The 19,055-nt window shown below is 37.4% G+C and overlaps 1 protein-coding gene across 1 annotated transcript in view; it reads left to right on the top strand.

The window, feature by feature from the left end:
* Positions 1-19,055, top strand: part of BRWD3 (bromodomain and WD repeat domain containing 3) — a 111,912-nt gene that overhangs the window by 43,189 nt on the left and 49,668 nt on the right. Inside the window, exons 11-16 of the mRNA XM_043974924.1 lie at positions 919-1,019; positions 3,547-3,587; positions 5,799-5,903; positions 9,034-9,184; positions 14,096-14,230; positions 16,517-16,645. Coding sequence (XP_043830859.1) covers positions 919-1,019; positions 3,547-3,587; positions 5,799-5,903; positions 9,034-9,184; positions 14,096-14,230; positions 16,517-16,645 — 662 coding nt within the window. The remainder of the gene's footprint in view (positions 1-918; positions 1,020-3,546; positions 3,588-5,798; positions 5,904-9,033; positions 9,185-14,095; positions 14,231-16,516; positions 16,646-19,055) is intronic.

Here is a 19,055-nt window from a genome sequence, read left to right as displayed (position 1 = left end):
TGGGAAAAAGCTGCTTAAAACAGTTCTTTATTTTATTTTTTATTATATTTTTTATACAAACAGAACTTGTGTATAGGCTGGGTTTTTTTTTCCTTTTAAAAATGATCTTCTTGGGCAGGTGTTTTTCTTTTGGGAGTTGCGAATGCCTACATGGATAAGTTTTCTGCTAGCCCTAATTTTTTTTTCTGCATCTTATAATTCTGAATGGCATGTGGTTTACTTGGAAAAAGGAAAATGAAGCATTTCAATTGGCCATAAGCCCCAAGAGAGCTGGGGACAATCTACATAAATGGCTTTCTGTACAACATCCAGCCCATTGCCACATGAGAGCTGGAGCTGTGTGCTGCCTGATGATAACGATGACATTACTGAGACATAATCATCCAAGATGAATTGAATCTCAGGGAAATTGGTTTAACTGGGTGATGGGCCTTATTATTCAGTTCTGATTTAAAATATTGCATGGCTATTCAGTAAGCTTTAAAGGATTGTTAGTGTTACAAGCCTAATGCCTACTTAACGAAAATAATTTCCCATTTTGGAGTCTTCCATGCCCTGGACAGTTAGACAATAGAATTCACCTTATAATGAATTTCATGTATTGCTTTTACATCAATTTTAAGGAAATGAGTTTCTTTTGGTTGTGGCCGCTTTGTTTTCTGTGTGCTTTGTGTGTGTGCTGTTGAATAATTGATTTAGCTTTTTATACTGCTCTTGGGTTTCAGTCTTATTGTTTGGGTTTTTAAATTCTGTTTGGTTTTGTTTCATTAAAAAATAGAATTTTTCTTTGATGGTAAGGGGAGAATCTTATATACCGTGCTAGCATTTTACTCAACTTAGTATATAGCATACTATCCTGAAAGTTAATCTCAAAGATTTAAGTTCTTTTGGTCACCTTTCATTTTTCCCCCCCTCTAGGTGGCATGTTCATTGTTACAGGTAGCACTGACCATGTGATTAGAATATATTACTTGGGATCAGAGTCCCCTGAAAAAATTGCTGAGTTAGAGTCACATACGGTAAGAGTGAAATGAGAAATTTCAGTTTTCCTCCATGCAGTTAGTTTCATTTCTTTTTATGCCTGTATCCTGTTTAATATATGTCTGTGTTATATGACTTAGAGAGATTTTTGTACCTTGACAAGGTATCTTTGTAGTAATGAAGATAGATCAGTATGACATTTAGGCTTTAGTATGTCTATAAATGTTAATGAGAAGTACTCCTTCAAGCTACATTGGAAGAAATGAAAACATACGTGGCTGTTTCTTTGAAAAACCACATTGAAATTTGGTGAAAAATCCTTTTTTGCAAATGAATTTTTTTTTAAGTTCTCCTTGTTGCTTTAAAAATCTACACGCTAAATAGAAGACATAATATTAAGTATGTCTTAGAAAAAGTTTCTTTGATGGAATTGAGTTTGTTGATCTTAGTATGATTGTTTTCAGAAATTCATCAAAGACCTAATGGAAAGTAATCCCACTGAGTTATCAATACCAGCCTTTCACATAGGGAACAGCTGCTTGCTCGGGGTGACAGCCGCTGGTGACTGGCACCTTTCTCTCTCTGGCGATCTTCACTCCCCTGTGGCTTTTTCAGGAAATGTGGGGCCACTAGAGCACAGTTCTCCCCCTGTTCACCTTCCACACATCCCCTTCCCACAGTCTAGATGCTTACTGGCTCTGGAACCTGGAGTGAGGGAATGCTGCCGCTGCCGCTGCCGCTGCCGCTGCTTAAGAAGCCCTCTGTAACTCTGTATGCCTAGCAAGCTCCCTTGCCAGAATGGTAAAGACAGAAATGAAAAGTACTCAGCTTTCAATTTCTGTATGTTTTCATTTCCAATCAGTATTGAAGCCTCCTGTGGAATGGTATTTATTTATTTGTACATTAATAAAAGTTTCTCTGAAACATAAGGCTTTAAAAAAATGCATTGGGGCACAGAATTGTATTCATGTTTCAGGAATTAGCTGCAATCTAGACCTCTGTCTATAATCTTTGCCCCTATGCCTTTGGGAATATTTACACTTGCTGCTTTTTTTAGTTCAAGAACCTATATTTAAACTCCTCTTGAACCACAACTGGGCCTTTTTCTTTCTGTTCATTGTTCATTGATAACCCAGTCACGGACTAGCCACTAACTCTGCAGCAGCAAAACCTTGAGGCCTTGGTTGTGTCCCTGTTAAGCAGATTTCTCTACCCTCCCAAGTGGGGAGGGTTCATTATTTATATTTGTGCTGGGCTAGGCAAAAGACCCATTTTTAACTACTACTTGTGCTGAGATTATGTGCAAGTTCATCAAGGGTTGAGAGTGAAGGCATGAAGGTGGGTAATACAGGAAAGATCTGGGAGAAAACAAATGGAAGTTGGGAAGGGTGGAGGAGGACACTGTATTTATTTGTGGAGCAGAGTAAAATAATGAAGAAAAGTCAGAAAAAGCAAATGCTCTCTGATAAAAATCAGTGGCTGTTGTTAGACTTTCCAAAGTAGGCTTGTCTTCAGAACATCTGAAACCAGGCATTGAAATTGGCAGTAGAAGCCCCAATCATGTGCTAAAACATACTGTGATGACATCTGGAACAGGATGAGTCAGGGATTCTTCTGAACATCACAGAAGTTGGGTTAGGTTTTTGTTTTTCTTTTTAACCTGGGTAAAAAATGAGCCGTTAATAGTTGAATATTTGTATTCAGAATTAAATGTAAGCACAGCTGGGCAAATTTACTAGTTGTAAAAAGACATGTAGTTTTGAGGTGTCTTTTAGTTGGATTTTTTGTTTTTAAGTGACTGGAGTAAACAGGAAATAAAAGCAGATTTTTTATTTAGCTCTCAGTTTAAATCAGTCTTCCAGACATAATACTTTTTTTAAAATACTCAGATTAATATATATTTTTTTAATTATTAAAAAAAATTTTTTTGCTAGCTTTTGTTTTTATATCACCTCCATTTTCTTCCCACTGCCCTTATGACAAAGAAGAAAAACAATGGGAAAATTGCTTTCTTAATTTTGGGTTAATTATTTTTTAAAGTATGTTCAAATAGTGCCTGAAATGTATTGCACACTAAATGTCAAACGCTTCTATTGCAGTATAATGAAACAAACTGGAGGGTGTGACTCATTTGCCTACTAAAATAGAACAAAAATTTATCGATTTTCATTTAAACAATTACATTTAAGAATATAGTTATTTTTCTGGTGGCATCTGAGCTTAGAATCCTGTCAAAAGAAAGGTGATGCATATAAAGTTCTCACCCTGAACTGCCCAGTTTACTTGCATTCTAGTTTACTGCTAAACAGGAAAAGAAAAGCTTGGTTTATTTGAGCTGTCTTAGGTTGATGCTGATAATCATTTATTTTAATTATTAATTTACTGATTCAGGAAATGAAATATTCCACTTTTAATTTTAGGAATCCAGAATGATTGAAGATTCTATTTATCAAAATTTCCTTCTCCGTTTTCCATATGAATATGAAAGGAGAAAGACCACACCTTGTATTTTTTGTGCAAAAATTCAATTCTTTCTAATCAAAATGGTTTTGTTTTATATCTTAGGACAAAGTTGTTGCAGTTCAGTTCTGTAACAATGGAGACAGGTAAGCTCATCATCCAGATTTTAGTATGATTTGGTGGATGTTTGGTCTCTAGCGTACATCGTTTTAGTTTAGAAAAGCCTTCTAATATTTAAAAATCTTTTCGTCTTAGTAATATCCTGCCTTCCTTCTTTGCCCCAATGCAAACCAAATAACCACTCAGCCCCCACTCCATCCAGACTTTGAGTGACTACCACCCCATTCTCTGTGGCTGGAAATCTGGCATGCATTTCTGTCTCCTCTCTCTTGGTCCATTATCTCCCTGTGTTTTCCGATTGGGCTCCTTGGGCCTCCTTACTTTCTTTCATAAGGCTGTGTACTTGGGGCCTTCTTGGCTTTGGCTTTACTTGCTGTTCCTCCACACAGAGACTTTGAAAAACCACAGATTCACAGTTTCTGTATTATCTTGTATTTATTTGAATCTGGTTCTGACCCAGCCTGGAGTTTTGTTGGCCTCTTCGGGCAGGGCGTTTGACATCTGGGCTGTAGCCCTTGTCTGCTCTTCTCATTGACCATTTTGCTGGTTTGCCTCCTTGTGCTCTTACGTAACTCTTCAAATGTCTATCCCCTCACCTTAGCTGTAAGCTCCTTGAAGACACTAACTGTGGCATGTGCCTCTTTGTGACCTCTCCAGAATACTGACAATAAAATGGGAGGGGGGATTCAGTGCATCCTCACACAACCATCCCTTGTCCTAGGTGAAATGAGTACCAGGACAAAAAAATACTTTAAATTGACTTTGACGTGATTCTTTCAATACTTTGTTGAAGACATTTGTATTTATTTCTCATATTATTTGACAATATCTTCTGGTAAAAAGGAGATATTGTAATGATTAACTTAATTTGCCTCCTATAACTACTAAGTAAGGCTGGCTTCACAGTAAATAATATTCTTTGTTCTACTCTTGCTGGAACTCTAAACTAATATTCAGGTCTGATTTGGTCTACATATCCAAGCCATTTAATTCTGTATGCTTCCTTCCCTTAAAACATTTTTTTCCCCATTCATATCTTTTGTTTTTCCATCACCTACATTTCCCAGTATATTTCTCTTTTCCTCCCAAAGAACTATCCTTATAATAAAGAATAAAAACAAAAGAGAAAAAAAGTTGAGCAAAAAAGTAGCCAACATTTTGAACAGGTATGGCATGATGCACAGTGTTAAACACTCCCAGCCCCCCACCTCTGCAGAGGAATGGGCAAAAGCTGCCTTCTCATACCTCTTCTTTAGGGCCCAGCTTTGTCATCATAACTTCTAATCATTCAGCACTGTCTTTCTTAAAGGGAGGAACAACAATTTTTCATTCTCATTGTTAACTATTAATACAATGAAAAATCGTAAATATATCACTTCATTATCTATTGGATTTAGTTGTGTTGTAAGATAATTCATACCATTTGACACTTAGTAAAATGTAGTATGTCTATGAGATGGACTGTCTTGATCAGTTATGAAACTTGTACTCTAAAATGAGTTTATGAGCTGCCTAGTATTTTATACATATTAATATTTTGATTAAAGGAAAAAAAAACCCAAACATTGAAGGTCCAAAGCAGCATTACAAGTCTAGGAAAGCATTTCTGGGTGCTTAGATAGAATATCTTGTTACTATTGTGTTTATTTAATGCTGGTATGTGTGAGAAAGAAATGTTTTTTTTTTAAATAGCTTATTACGTGTAGTTAGCAAGTTACTGTCATGTTTAGTCAGTGTCAGAACATCTGATATTTCACTTGGCTCTCGTGCCTGTGTATTTCATTCCCTGAGTGCTTTTCTAACACTAACTGTTACTGGAGTCTTTATCCTGCTGATGACTTTTCTCTTAAGTTTGGCTTCTGTAAAGTAATTGATTGCCCTTTATTCCCCAAAATGTCAAGGCTTTGTGAAGACAAAATACTTAACTCTTCTAATTACTTTCTACATTTCTCATAAAATTCACATAACCACCTTATGTGATAATTAGGGTACAGTTAACCCCATTTTACAAAGAAACTGAGGCTGAGAGGAAGACACCATGAGTTCCTAAGAGCACTCATTCTACTTGTGATAGAGCTAAGACTCACATTTGGATCTCATGACCATATCAAACCTTATTAGGAAACCAAGAGACATTTGGAAAATGGGCTTCTAAATCTAGACAGGCCATGCAGCTGCAAAGTAAGATTGTACTTTGAGAATAACAAGACACATTTATTTTTAATCCTGTTCTACAGTTTGAGATTTGTTAGTGGAAGTAGAGATGGAACTGCAAGAATCTGGCAATATCAGCAACAGGAATGGAAGAATATGGTGCTTGACATGGCAACTAAAGCAACCGGGTAAGACCAGAGTTTGATTATATTGATGTGCCATACTGTCATTGAAAATGGTTAGGGGAGCCTTACCTGATCTCAGCCTGTATTATAAATGCAGCAGTCATCAAAACATTCTGGTGCTGGCGAAGAGTGCTGGATCAGTAGAATAGATTAGGTACATAAGACACAGTGGTAAATGATTATAGTAATCTACCGTTTGATAAACCCAAAGACCCAGGCTTTTAGGACAAGTACTCATCTGACAAAACCTGCTGGAAAAAGTGGAAAACAGTATGGCAGAAACTAGGTATAGACGAACATCTTATACCATATACCAAAATCAGGGCAAAATGGGTAGATGATTTAGACATAAAGGGTTATATACCATAAATAAATTGGAGAGCAAGGAATAGTTCACCTGTTACATCTATGGATAAGGGAAGAATTTATGACCAAACGAGAGAGAGAGCGCGAGTGAGTGAACGAGCATTATAAGATGTAAAATGGATAATTTGATTATATTAAATAAAAAAAGGTTTTATCCAAATAAAACCAATGCAAACTGAAGCAGAAAACCGGGAAAATGTGTTGTTTGTTTGTTTTTTTACAGCAAGTGTTTTTGATGAAGGCCTCATTTCTCAAAAATATAGAGAACTGAGTCAAATTTATAAGAATACAAGTCATTCCCCAATTGATAAATGGTCAAAGGATACGAAAAGGCTGTTTTCAGACAAAGAAATCTATAGTGATTAAAAAATGCTCTAAATTATTGTAGACTGGAGAAATGCAAATTAAAATAACTCTGAGGTACTACCTCACACCTATCTGATTAGCTGACATGACACAAAAGGAAAATGAGAAATGCTGGAGGGGATTTCAGAAAATTGGAAAACACTCATGCATTATTGGTGGTGTTGTGAACTGTTCCAGCCATTCTGGAGAGCATTTTGGAACTATGCCCAAAGGGCTTTAAAATTACACCCATACCCTTTGACCTACCAATACCACTGCTGTCCCAAAAAGAGTTTTTAACAAGGGAAAAAAGGACCTTTTTGTATGTATAAAAATACAAAATAGCACGTCTTTTTATGGTGGCAAAGAATTGGAAATTGAGGATGTCCATCAGTTGGGGAATGACTAAATAACTCCTAGTATATGATGGTTATGGAATATTATTATGCTGTAAGAAATGATGAGCAGGGTACTTTCAGAAAAACCTGGAATGACTTATATGAACTAGTGCAAAGTAAAGTGAGCAGAACCAAGAGAACAGTGCATACAGTAACAGCAATATTGTATGATGATCTATTGTGAATGACTTAGCTATTCTCAGCAATACACTGATCTCAGAGAATTCCAAAGGACTCCTGATAAAATGCTGTCTATATCCAAACAAAGAACTGATGGAGTCTGAATGCAGATTGAAGCAGATTAATTTTCACTTTCTTTTTTTGGTTTTTGGTGTGTGTCTTCTTTCACAACATGACTAATATGGAAATATGTTTAATCTATATCAAATAGTTTATTTCAGGGAGGGGGGAAAGAAGGGAGAGATGTGGAACTCAGAATTTTAAAAAGTGAATGTTAATAAAAGAATGGTTAGAAAAATGAGCTAAATAATGAATAACCTCAAGAAATACTTAATTTTTATTTTTGTTGGAATGAGGTTGGAAAGCATTTCAATTTATTGTAGGTGGCACATCTTTTTTGGTTGAGTCAACATTCAGTCTTCCAGTAATTCCTGTTTTGCTCTTGTCTATCAGACATACTCAGACAGTGGACCATAGCTGGTTTATATTCAAGTTATATTCCACTGTGACCCCGTGATCCTTCTTGGTTATTCTCCCTACCTTTGGGCCCTAAGCATTCGTTTTCCATCTTGTTTCTCTGTAGTTTGTTTTTGATTACTAGCTACCTTACAGTTGTCATTGTACATTCAGCTATTTGACAAGGTTGTTCATCTTCTTCATGATGTCAGCAGCCTCACTTGACTTCTCATTTAATGAGTATGTTCTCTGTTTTATCACCTGAGTCACTGATAGTAGTATTTAATAATTACCTTTTTGGGAACATAATTCCCTCTTAATTGGCATTTTGGATGTGACCCCAAAGCCAGTTCCATACCTATTAACCAAATTGTGCTATAATCACAAAGCTGTTGTGTGTTAAAGTCAGAAACCTAACTAAATTTGAAATATATTGTTTCTTTCGGTTGCTAAGGATCCCCCCTTTTAATTTGTAATGCCTCACATTTTGTAGAAGAAAGTGGTATGGAGTGGGACAGAATTTCTTATTCATACACACTAATAGCCAGCATAGCTTTGTTTTGTGCTTTTCAAGGCATTTTAAAAAGGAAATAATGACTATGCTTATTAGATTACAGCTTTTTAAATCAGGGGCATACATTTTCCCATTTTCCATAATTAGGTATTTTCTAACCATAATGGGTTTTCAAAAATATATAGCTTCCTAAATTCTGTCATGGTTTGTGAATTAAGATTTTCCTTTGGTAAGTTTGCGGGGTTATGAATATTTTATTTTACTTTGAAATTTCATGGTTACATTTTATTTTGACATGACAAGACATTTCCCAAGAAACAAACAACCCCCTCCCCATGTGCATGGGTGCTCACATGCACAAAGTACATTCCTCTAAAATTTAGTTTATTAACAGAGAGAGGTCTTTAACTTGGATAGTATAGTATTAACATTGCCTTTTGTATTTGATTAGTGCTATGTTGACTTTATATTGTTGTAATATTTGTGTGTATTGTGCTTTGAAAAATGTGTTTTCTTCACTATCATTTCATTAAAATTTCCCCATGTTTCTGAGTTCTTCATATTTGTCATCCCTTTACTTTCATATACCACAACTTGGCCAGCTACTTATCCATTCTTCCGTACGTATTTTGTTTGCTATCAGAGATGTTCCTGCTATGAACATTTTTTATAGTCTTAATTGAATTCTCAGCATTTGAAAAGAACATTAGCCATTTATTAACTTACATAATTCTAAATTGTTTTCCAGAACATTTAAACAAATTCATAACTCCACCAGCATGCATGTATTGCTCAGGTTTTCCCATAACCCTTCTTATCATGAGGGTTCCCATTTTTTACCATCACGACTAACTTTCTTAATTATTTTGTTCAGGCACAATATAGCAAATGAAGACAAAGTGACTAAGCTAAAGGTGACTATGGTGGCTTGGGACCGATATGATACCACCGTTATTACAGCAGTGAACAATTTCCTCTTGAAAGTCTGGAATTCTAGCACAGGGCAGCTTCTTCATAATCTAACTGTGAGTATTATCCTTTTGGAGTGATTGAATATTCACATGACAAGTATTGCTTGTATTTCTGGATGGAGCATTGCCATTGGGGGGAAGGTCTTCCTGACCTTGTTTCATTCTTGCCAAACCCTGAATTACCTTCACTGCTAGTTTTTGGTGTCTGAGGCCAATGCTTTATTTCTCTGATCCACCCAAAGGGAGATAATGCCTAAAAGTTGAGGGTGGATCACACGTTCTCTCAGGTTTTCTTCTTTTGATCTATGAATCTGTGGAAAGCAGTAAAAGGATAGATTACATTGTGTGCATGACAGCTTGGCTGTGGTGCCTTCCTCCATTCCACCCATTTTCTACCTGTAGGTAAGTAGTGCCTACTAAGACCATGATATCCAAAATGAAGAGAGCTCTTTTCTCCTGTTCTAAAACAGGACACACATTAGTCCCTGGGCTGATATACCAATTGTGACATTGCTCTAAGTGCTTTAGCAGAATCTTAAAATGATGGAAACCACTCAAGGTAATCCTCCACGTTTGAGAATAGGGTTCAGCAGCAGGACTCTTTTTTGCACAGATTTGATGACTGTCAGGTTCATGTGAGGCTGCTGGATACATCAGATCATTCTCTTGAGTGGAGAGATTTTGAGATTTGCTTTTTAAACTGCTTATTTCCAATAACTTGCACTTTGAATCAAAGAATTTTAGAGTTGAAAGGCATCTTTGAGATGGTCTTGTCTCCCTTTCCAGACTTGGAAACTAAGTGGCACAAAGCCAAAGGACTAGTCGGTGGCTAAGTCCAGAGTAGAACCTACCCTTCCATGTTCCTGCTCCAGCCTCCTGGGGGTAGTGCCACCCTCTTGGTTCCTGCATTAAATGGCCTTAGGCTTTTAGGATTCTTAGGAAGGATTTAATTCTGGGATACATTGTGAATGTCCCAGCTGCCTTTGAATGCCTGGTAGCAGTCTTTTCCTTATTTGGTTTCTGTGGATTCTGCTAAAGAGCAGTAGTCACTTCTTGGTCAGTGTGGGACTTTGCTTTGTTTGACTCTGTGTATTTGTTCTTTTTTTTTCTTTTTCCATAAAAGTATTTTATTTTCTAGTTACATGTAGAGATAAGTTTTCAACATTTGTTTTCATATGATTTCTAGTTTCAAATTTTTTCCCCTCCCAAGAAAGCAAGCAATCTGATATAGGTACAATCACATTAAACATATTTCTACATTAGTCATGCTGTGAAAGAAGAACCAGAGAAAAAAGGAAAATCCTCAAAAAAGAAAAACAAAAAAAAGAATAGAAATAGTATGGTTTAAGTTGCATCTAGATTCCATAGTTCTTTTTTTTTCTTTTTCTGGATTTGGAGAGCATTTTCCATTGTGGTAAAAAGTTTTAACAGTCGGTTAGATAATGGAGAGATGCCAGTTTTTTTTAGGACCACCCTTTTGGGGAGGAGACAACAGCATGAGCTACACACACCAGTCCGCCTGCGACGCACGCCAGATTGCCTGCTGAGCACTCGACTTCCGGGGTGCGAGCTTAAAAGGCAAGGAGAGAACGGAAGTGGGGCCTTTTTCCTGCTCCGCTGGTCTCCTGGCTGCGCTGCACAGACAGACACGGACTGGAGTTTGACTCGGCCCGGCTCTCGGTTAACAGCACGCGCTTGACTCGGTCTCTCTCCCCAAAGGTGGCCTTCGGTTTTTGGTGAGTTTTATACAGAATATAGACTAAGCCTAGACTTAAGACGATTTGTATTGTATTTCTACTTTCCTATCCTTCTAATCAACATCACCTTGTGACTACCATACAATAAAAGCTCTAACTAGAAAACCAGAAGCTTCTTCCATTTACTAGTCTGGGAGATAAATTAAGGGAAAGGTTAAGTAGGGGAGATTTATGATCTAATATCCAATTTTAATCTCACACCATCATTGTGTATTTGTTCTGAAGAGTTTTGCTTTCCTTTTTTGTTGTTTATGTAGTATCCTTAAATTCAATACTTAGCTTCTGGTTAATATCATCGTTCTTCCTTCAGATGTCAGTATGCCAGGGGCCAAGTAGCTCAGATAGGAGAAGGGAGGACATGCTTAGAGTAGCCTGACCATGGCAATAAGATGATGATACTAGAAGTCTTAACAAATTGTCATACTAAAAGCCAAGTATTGATGAATAACAGCATTTTTCTTCCCCCAACTAAGAAATCCTGGACCCTTTATCTCAAAGCACCTATAGAAATCTTGTGTATTAAAAAACCCATTTCCAAGAAACTTGTTTGCAAATGTAAGTAGTTGCCTCATTTTTTAAATGAAAAATAAGGAAACTATATTCCCAAACTTAAATGAGGTTTTCCATTAAGTAACAATTTGATCTTTTTTTGAAGTTTTTTTCAACAAAACCACTCTTTGGCCTGCTATGAAAGACTGCCCTTTCCTATTTTACCTTCAGATAAATATTTTCTTTTTTCTCTAATGTGTTTTTTTTTTTATTCTTTACACATTTATCATCTGTCCTTCCCACTTCTCCCTCCCCATTTGAACAATTTAAAAATTAAATATACATAGTTTAGCAAAACAAATCCCCAGATTTTACCATATCCAAAAATGAATGTCTCATTCTCCATTTTAAGTTCATCACCTTTGTGGGAGATGTGGGACATTTTTAGTCCTTTTGACCCTATAATGTAATTATTTTATGAGTTAAACTTGTTATGCTCAGTTTGCTCTACTTCACTTCATAGGGATCTTTCTAGTTTCCCGGAGACCATTTTCAACATTTGTTTTTATAAGATTTTTTTCCAAATTTTTCTCCTTCCCTCTTTCCTCCCCCTGCTCCAAGACAGCAAGCAATCCGATATAGGTTATATATGTGCAATCCCACAGCTGGATCATTTTTTAAAGGTTTTTATTTATGTGCTGTCATTTGGGTAACCATCCTGTAATAGTTGGGCTCCCCTTAGTTTTCAGTTTTTGACTATTACAAAAAGAAATGTCATAAATATTTTTGGCCATATGGATCCTTTTCCTTTTTTCTTTGCTCTCTTTGAGGTATGGGCCTGGTAATGGTGTAGTCAAAGGTTATGGAGAGTTTAGCACTTTGTGGGCATAATTCCAAATTGCTTTTCAGAATAGCTGAACTATTGCTACTGTACCAGTGGTCCTTTAATGTGCCTGTTGGCACATAGCCCCTCCGTTTGTTATTTTTTTCTTTTGTCCTCTTGGCCGATTTGTGATGGGTATCAGGTAGAAGCAAAGGCTTGCTTTACTATGCGTTGCTCTAGTTAACTGTGATTTGAAACGTTTTTTCATATGGTTGTGAATAGTTTGGATTTCTTCCTTTGAAAACTGCCTGTTTCACATCTTCTCAAATCTTGCTGGTAGCTATGGTGTGTCTGTCATACAGGCAGAATTAGATCGTAATGTACTCAATGGTATACCCACATTCTTTGGTTAATTTGTTATTTTATGACAATACTGAGTTTCTAGTCATTGCCCATTGGAAGAACTAGATAATGACAACACCAAGATGCCTTTTCTGTAGCAGTTTAAGTTTAAGAAGTATCTTTGTGCATCTCTTTACCACTAAAGTCCATGATTTTGGGGGGAAGTGGGGGAGGGAGGGTGACGTAGGAATGTTTCGGACTTAGATTTGGGGAAACTGGTTGAAGCAGGTAGAGGTAAAAGGTAAGTGCTTTTATGGTAGGGCAAAATGGACCTTGCCCCCTCTATCCTCTCAGTGGACATGAGTGAAGCAGCACATTAGTATTTATCCTGATTTGATGGAATTCGAGAGAAGCCAGTTAATGTTGTCTAAATTAGAACAACAAAGAATTTTTACTAAGGGACACCTGTGGGGACTTAGGCCTAGTTTTGTTATTTGAACCCCATTGTTTATGATAGTCATTTAAAAGACTTTTACTGCCATGTTTACATTCAGTATTTCTAGACCTGTTCACAGAGCATTCCTATATAATGGACTATTCTTTTGGTAAGGACAGGGGTATTGGGTCATTTAGTGTCATATTAGTCATGGAGTGGAAGGAGCATTGTCCTTTGAATCAAAAGAGACCTGAAATGAATATCCCCTCTGAAACTTACTGGACCTGGGGTCCACTCATCATTTCTCCACATGCACTTGAGGAGCTTTTTTTGGGTAGAAGACGACTATATGTACAGATGGTACATTACATATACATGTAATAGCTGCACTGTGGCATTATAAGGAAGAACCCTGTGAACCTGAAAGTGTCACAGCAAAGTGCTCCATTCCTGTTATTGCCGTACATGGTTGGCTAAGGCAGTAATTAGGCACCTGCAGATCTGTAAGCTCTTGATTGTTCCAGAGGGGGCTTGCTTATATAACAATCTTTCCTAAAGAAGGTACTTGTGAAACCCTGGCCTTTTCCTTCGGGGCCTCCAGGGACAATGTTCCCTTGGGTCAGAAAGGGAAGAGTAAAATAAAAAGTAGTATCTAATGGATAGGTTGTGATATTCACTGAATTCAGTTTTTTGAGTTATCATTGAAAACATGCAGCTGCTTATATAACGTGGGAATGAAAGAAACTCAGGTTTTGTCTTTGTGAGCATGGTCACTAAAAGACCATTGTTGTCTAGTTTTCTGTGGCCCTGTAAACAGCGAGACTGGGAAATACCCGCTCCACTGTTCAGAATTGTATTCATGAGGTGTGCTTATTTCAGCTGTCTGATTTCTTGACTTCCATTTGATGTTCTTGGTTCTAAATATACTCCTCAGAAATTGTTGGCATGTGAAAGGTTACCTACCTGTACCTTTTAATTTGTATGTAAATGTCTGTGTCTGCATTGCTTGTGATCGCCAGTTTCACTGTGCATTCTCTGAATGAACCTCTTCCTGGGCCTTGGGTGGAGGACAGAAAGCAAATGGTGATGTTTCTTCTTAAATTCTGTTTGTACCATAGGGACACGATGATGAAGTGTTCGTTTTGGAAGCACATCCATTTGACCAAAGGATCATGCTTTCTGCAGGTCATGATGGGAACATTTTTATTTGGGACCTTGACCGAGGAACCAAAATTCGAAATTATTTTAACATGGTGAGAGAAGCCTGGGTTGCTTAAAACAACCTATATGAGTTTTATATCATATCAGTACTGATTTCTATTAGAATGAATATAATAAAAGGGTTGTGGAAGATGACTTGGTAATAATAATAATAATAATAATGTGTGCTCATTTCCAGATGACCTATGTGCATTTTCAAGCAAGTCAAAAAATTTTAAAAATCTAAAAGCAATTAGTTGCTTTTTATATGATTGTGAAGATGATTTTTTAAAAAACTGACTCTGGGGAAATAGCATTTTTAAAGTACTAAGTCAGATATTTCATGTCTTTTCCTGAAAACGTATGAATGGTTGACCAGAAAAAAGAAGGGTTAATAACGAAAGTAATAACCAGCTGATAGTCCATGTGTCATTTGGGAGGAAACATTCCTGTGCCCCTGTGGCTGATTTATTCTAGAGTGTGAATAAGACTTGCACAGAATGGGGCCACTAAGGGATGGCTTTTGATCTCTGTTCTTGGAGGGAATTTTTAAGTCATTGAGATACATTGGAAGATAGATAAAATACACAACTCTTAGTAGATAGATACTCAGTTAATGTTTACTGAGAAATTTGGTTTGGTATGTTGTGAGTTGCTAAAAAGGAACAAACAAACAAACAGACTTTCCCCTCGAATAAACCAAGATGTTATTAACAAAGTCTGTGATACATGGGATGATGAGCATTTTAATTTCCTTTTCAAAGGGAAACTTGGAACAAATCTGAGAAAATTGAGAGTGATTATTCTTTCTTTGTGCTGGTTAGTTGCATTTGGAAAAACCTTTCCACATCACACTGAAAACCAGTTTTAAAGGGGTCATGGAATCATTCCTTGATTAGTTGTCACATCTGAGCCAAACAAAGTCAGTAGGGTTTTTGGAACTTCTCTTCATAGCTGTCTAGTCATTTAATTCTTTTTTTTTTTTTTTTTTTGGTGAGGCAGTTGGAGGTAAGTGACTTGCCAAGGGTAAGTTTTTTTGACACAGCTAGTAAGTGTCAAATGTCTGAGGCCGGATTTGAACTCAGGTACTCCTGACTCCAGGGCCGGTGCTCTATCCACTGCGCCACCTAGCTGCCCCCTAGTCATTTAATTCTAAAGTGGCACTTTTAGAAACCCCAGATGGAATTCCTCTTCTAACACCAGAGAAAAAGCTTGGTTGTGATCAGATAGCATAGGTATACTGATGAGATCCTTTTTTTTTTTTTTTTTTTTTTGGTGGGGCAATGGGGGTTAAGTGACTTACCCAGGGTCACACAGCTAGTAAGTGTCAAGTGTCTGAGGCCAGATTTGAACTCAGGTCCTCCTGAATCCAGGGCCGGTGCTTTATCCACTGTGCCACCTAGCTGCCCTCATAGGTATACTGATAATTAACCAGTTCATATGGGCTTTTTATTTTGAATGAAATGGGGGACATTTTAAAACATTTCATTTTAATAAAATACTTTAGGGGCAGCTAGGTGGCGTGGTGGATAAAGCACTGGCCCTAGATTCAGGAAGACCTGAGTTCAAGTACGGCCTCAGACACTTGACACTTACTAGCTGTGTGACCCTGGGCAAGTCACTTTTAACCCCAATTGCCTCACCAAAAATAAATAAATAAATAAATAAAGTACTGTAGACTTGAAAGGTTTTTGACTGAATCTGGAGTCAGGAAACCTGGGTTTGAAATCCAGCTCTAACATACACACAGGCAAGTAATAACCTTGAGTCTCAGGATTTTTATAGGGAAAGACACTGGATTTGGAATTAATCCCTGGGCTCTCCATTTCCTACCTATATAGATGTGGGCCAATATGAGTGGCTGAGTGAGCTTTGGTTTTTCTCATCTTTCAAATGAGGAGGCTTTTGGGCTTAATGATGTTTATGGTGCTTTCCAACTCAAATTCTATGGGTCTGTGACTTCACCACTTAGAACTATACATACCCAAGTCGGTAGCTTTAGAGCATGTTGGATTACTGATGAATCGGAGACCATATTAACAAAGGGGTATTCAGAACTGACAGCACTGTGGGCCTGGAGTAATGAAGACCAGAGTTCAAATAAAGCCTCAGGCACTTAATTGATAGCTTTGTGCCCCATGGCAGGTCACTTCTGTTTGCCTCAGTTTCCCCATCTGTAAAATAGAGTTCATAATAGCACCTGCCTCCCAGGGTGGTTGTGATGATCAAATGAGATGACATTCATAATGCATTTAGCACATAATAAGTGCCATATACATGTTAGCTATTGTTGTTCTTGTTATTGTTTTAAAATTCATTTTGGATTCCTTTTCTTTCAGATTGAGGGCCAAGGCCATGGTGCTGTATTTGATTGCAAGTTCTCACCAGATGGGCAACATTTTGCCTGTACAGATTCTCATGGACATTTGCTGCTGTTTGGTTTTGGATGCAATAGAGACTATGAAAAGGTTAGGGTTTGTTCTTCCTATTTTTGTCCTGGAAATATTTTGGAGTTTACTTGAAACTTTTTTTTTCCAGGTGAGTCTTTATAGATTCTAGATGGTAATTGTGTGTTGCTTATAATATATAGAATGAAAATGTTGCCCCTTGGAAAATTCATACTAAACTGTAGGGCCAATGTAGTCGTTAAAGTATATATAATAATTCCCTTGCTGAGAGAACACCATAATAGTGCTCTTTGGAGAAAATCAGCTGGTGACTTGGAAGGTATTTCCATGATTTCTTTTACCTGTTAGTGAACCTGCTGTGGTATCTACCTGGGTTTGACTCTGCCTCTGCCACTTGAGCAAGTCACTTCAGCTCTGAGTAATGCAATTTCTCCATAGAAGGGTACTGCAGAGATTACATAGTCAGACCTCCTACCCTATGGAGTAAACCCTTTTAAAGTTAATTATAATAATCATAATTAATTATCCACCTTTTCTTTGAACACTTTGAGTATCTGGGAATTTAATACTTTATGAGGCAATCTGTTCCATTGGTGGAAAATTCTTCCCCATGGAGCTTAATTCTTCCTCTCTCTGATTTCTATCCCTTGATCTGAATCATTCAGGGTCAGCAAGAAGGAAGCATTCATTGTCCAGATGAAACTGGCTACTCAGTGGTACAATATTAGCATTATCTTTGTTGTATCAGATTTTTGTTGATTTTGTAAGATAATTCCCAATTGCATTTACATCTGGTTCTGCTGCACTCGGATGCTAGTGTATTACACCCTTGGTCGAGTTCATGAAACGGCGCTAGAAAAAACACTAGATAGGAAGACACTGTGAATATAGGGATAAAAATGAAAACAGTACTGGCCCCGGGTTTACAAAGTTGCACCTGGATAAGTAAATGCAAAAAGTATACAAAGGAAACAAGAATTTATATAGTGTCTACTCTGTTCCAGACACTATGATAAATGCCTTACAAATACTTTCTCATTTGTTGCTAACAAGTACTGTGGGAGGCAGGTACTGTTAGCCCCATTTAACCCCAGTTGCCTTACCCAAAAACTATATGAATGATAGCTTCCCAAAGGGAAAGACTAAAGACAGACATCTATTGAGAAGTGAGAGGTAATTAAAGCCTGAGCTTCATATAGTGGCTATAGGAATAGAATGAAAGGGATAAATTAGAGATTTTTTTTTTTTGAGTTTGAATTGACAAAATTTGGCAACTATTTGGGTATGAGAAAGTCTAAGGAAAGGCTTGAGACAATTCTCAGGTTATATACTGAGGTGATTGGAAACACAGTGATGCCCTTGATGGAGAGAGAGGGAAGTTAGAGAATTGTGATTTATGGTGAATAATAATGGGACTTGGAGTTAGTCATCTGCAGTGAGATTATAATTAAATCCATGGGAGCTGATAAATTGACCCAGAGAGAAGATAAGGAGGTCAGGGCAGAATCCTGAGATACAGATGCATATGCAGGGGGTAGGGGACAGATGGTAATCCAGAAAGCAGGCCTAGAAGAAGGGGTCAGGTAAGGCAGATAAGAGAACGAGGAAAGAAGGGAGGAGGCCTGATGGATAAGAGTTTCTCATGCTGTAAAAAGGTCAATAAGAAGTCTGAGAAGAGGCCATGAATTTAGGAATTAAGAAGTTGTTGGAGACACAGGGGCTTTTTACTCAATTTTAGGTCAGAAGCAAGATTGCAAGGTGTTGTTAGTGAGTAGAAAGAAAGTGAAGGATGACCAGCTGAAAGGAAGGGTACAATCTCCCACCTTCCTTTATTCATCTGTAACATGAGAGGATCAGGTTGTACTTAAATGATCTTGAAAATCCCTTCCAGCTCTAAATTCTGAGGTCTCATGAATGGATTATTCACTTGATGTTACAACCCTACAAATGTTTCAAGAGAAGAAACCATCCCATCATCTCCCTCTGTTCAACACCAACACCCCCCCCCCCCCTTTCATTCTTCTCTTTTCTAGTTAAACATCCCTAGTCAGTCCCTGGTGCCTTGAGGCCGGTCATGCTCTTCTGGATTTCTCCTCCTTTTTTTTTTTGTTGTTGTTTGTTTTGTTTTTTGTTTTTTGTGAGGCAATTGGGGTTAAATGACTTGCCCAGGGCCACACAGCTAGTAAGTGTTAAGTGTCTGAGGCCTGATTTGAACTCAGGTCCTCCTGACTCCAGGGCCAGTGCTGTATCCACTGCACCACCAAGCTGCCCCTTTCCCCTCCTTTTTAAAATATGGACCCCAAAAATTGAATGTATTACTACAGATTGCTCATAATAAACACATTTATTAGATGTTCCTCTTTGCACATGTAAAGTGTTTTACATAAAACTACATCCTAGGTTTGTGGAAAAGAAATACTTACCCTCAGAATCAGGAAGGTATGTTGAGGTATACAATATTTTGTTTTAA

This window comes from Dromiciops gliroides, chromosome X (genome assembly GCF_019393635.1).
Source record: "Dromiciops gliroides isolate mDroGli1 chromosome X, mDroGli1.pri, whole genome shotgun sequence".
Taxonomy (NCBI): domain Eukaryota; kingdom Metazoa; phylum Chordata; class Mammalia; order Microbiotheria; family Microbiotheriidae; genus Dromiciops; species Dromiciops gliroides.
This window is presented reverse-complemented; position numbering and strand designations above follow the sequence as displayed.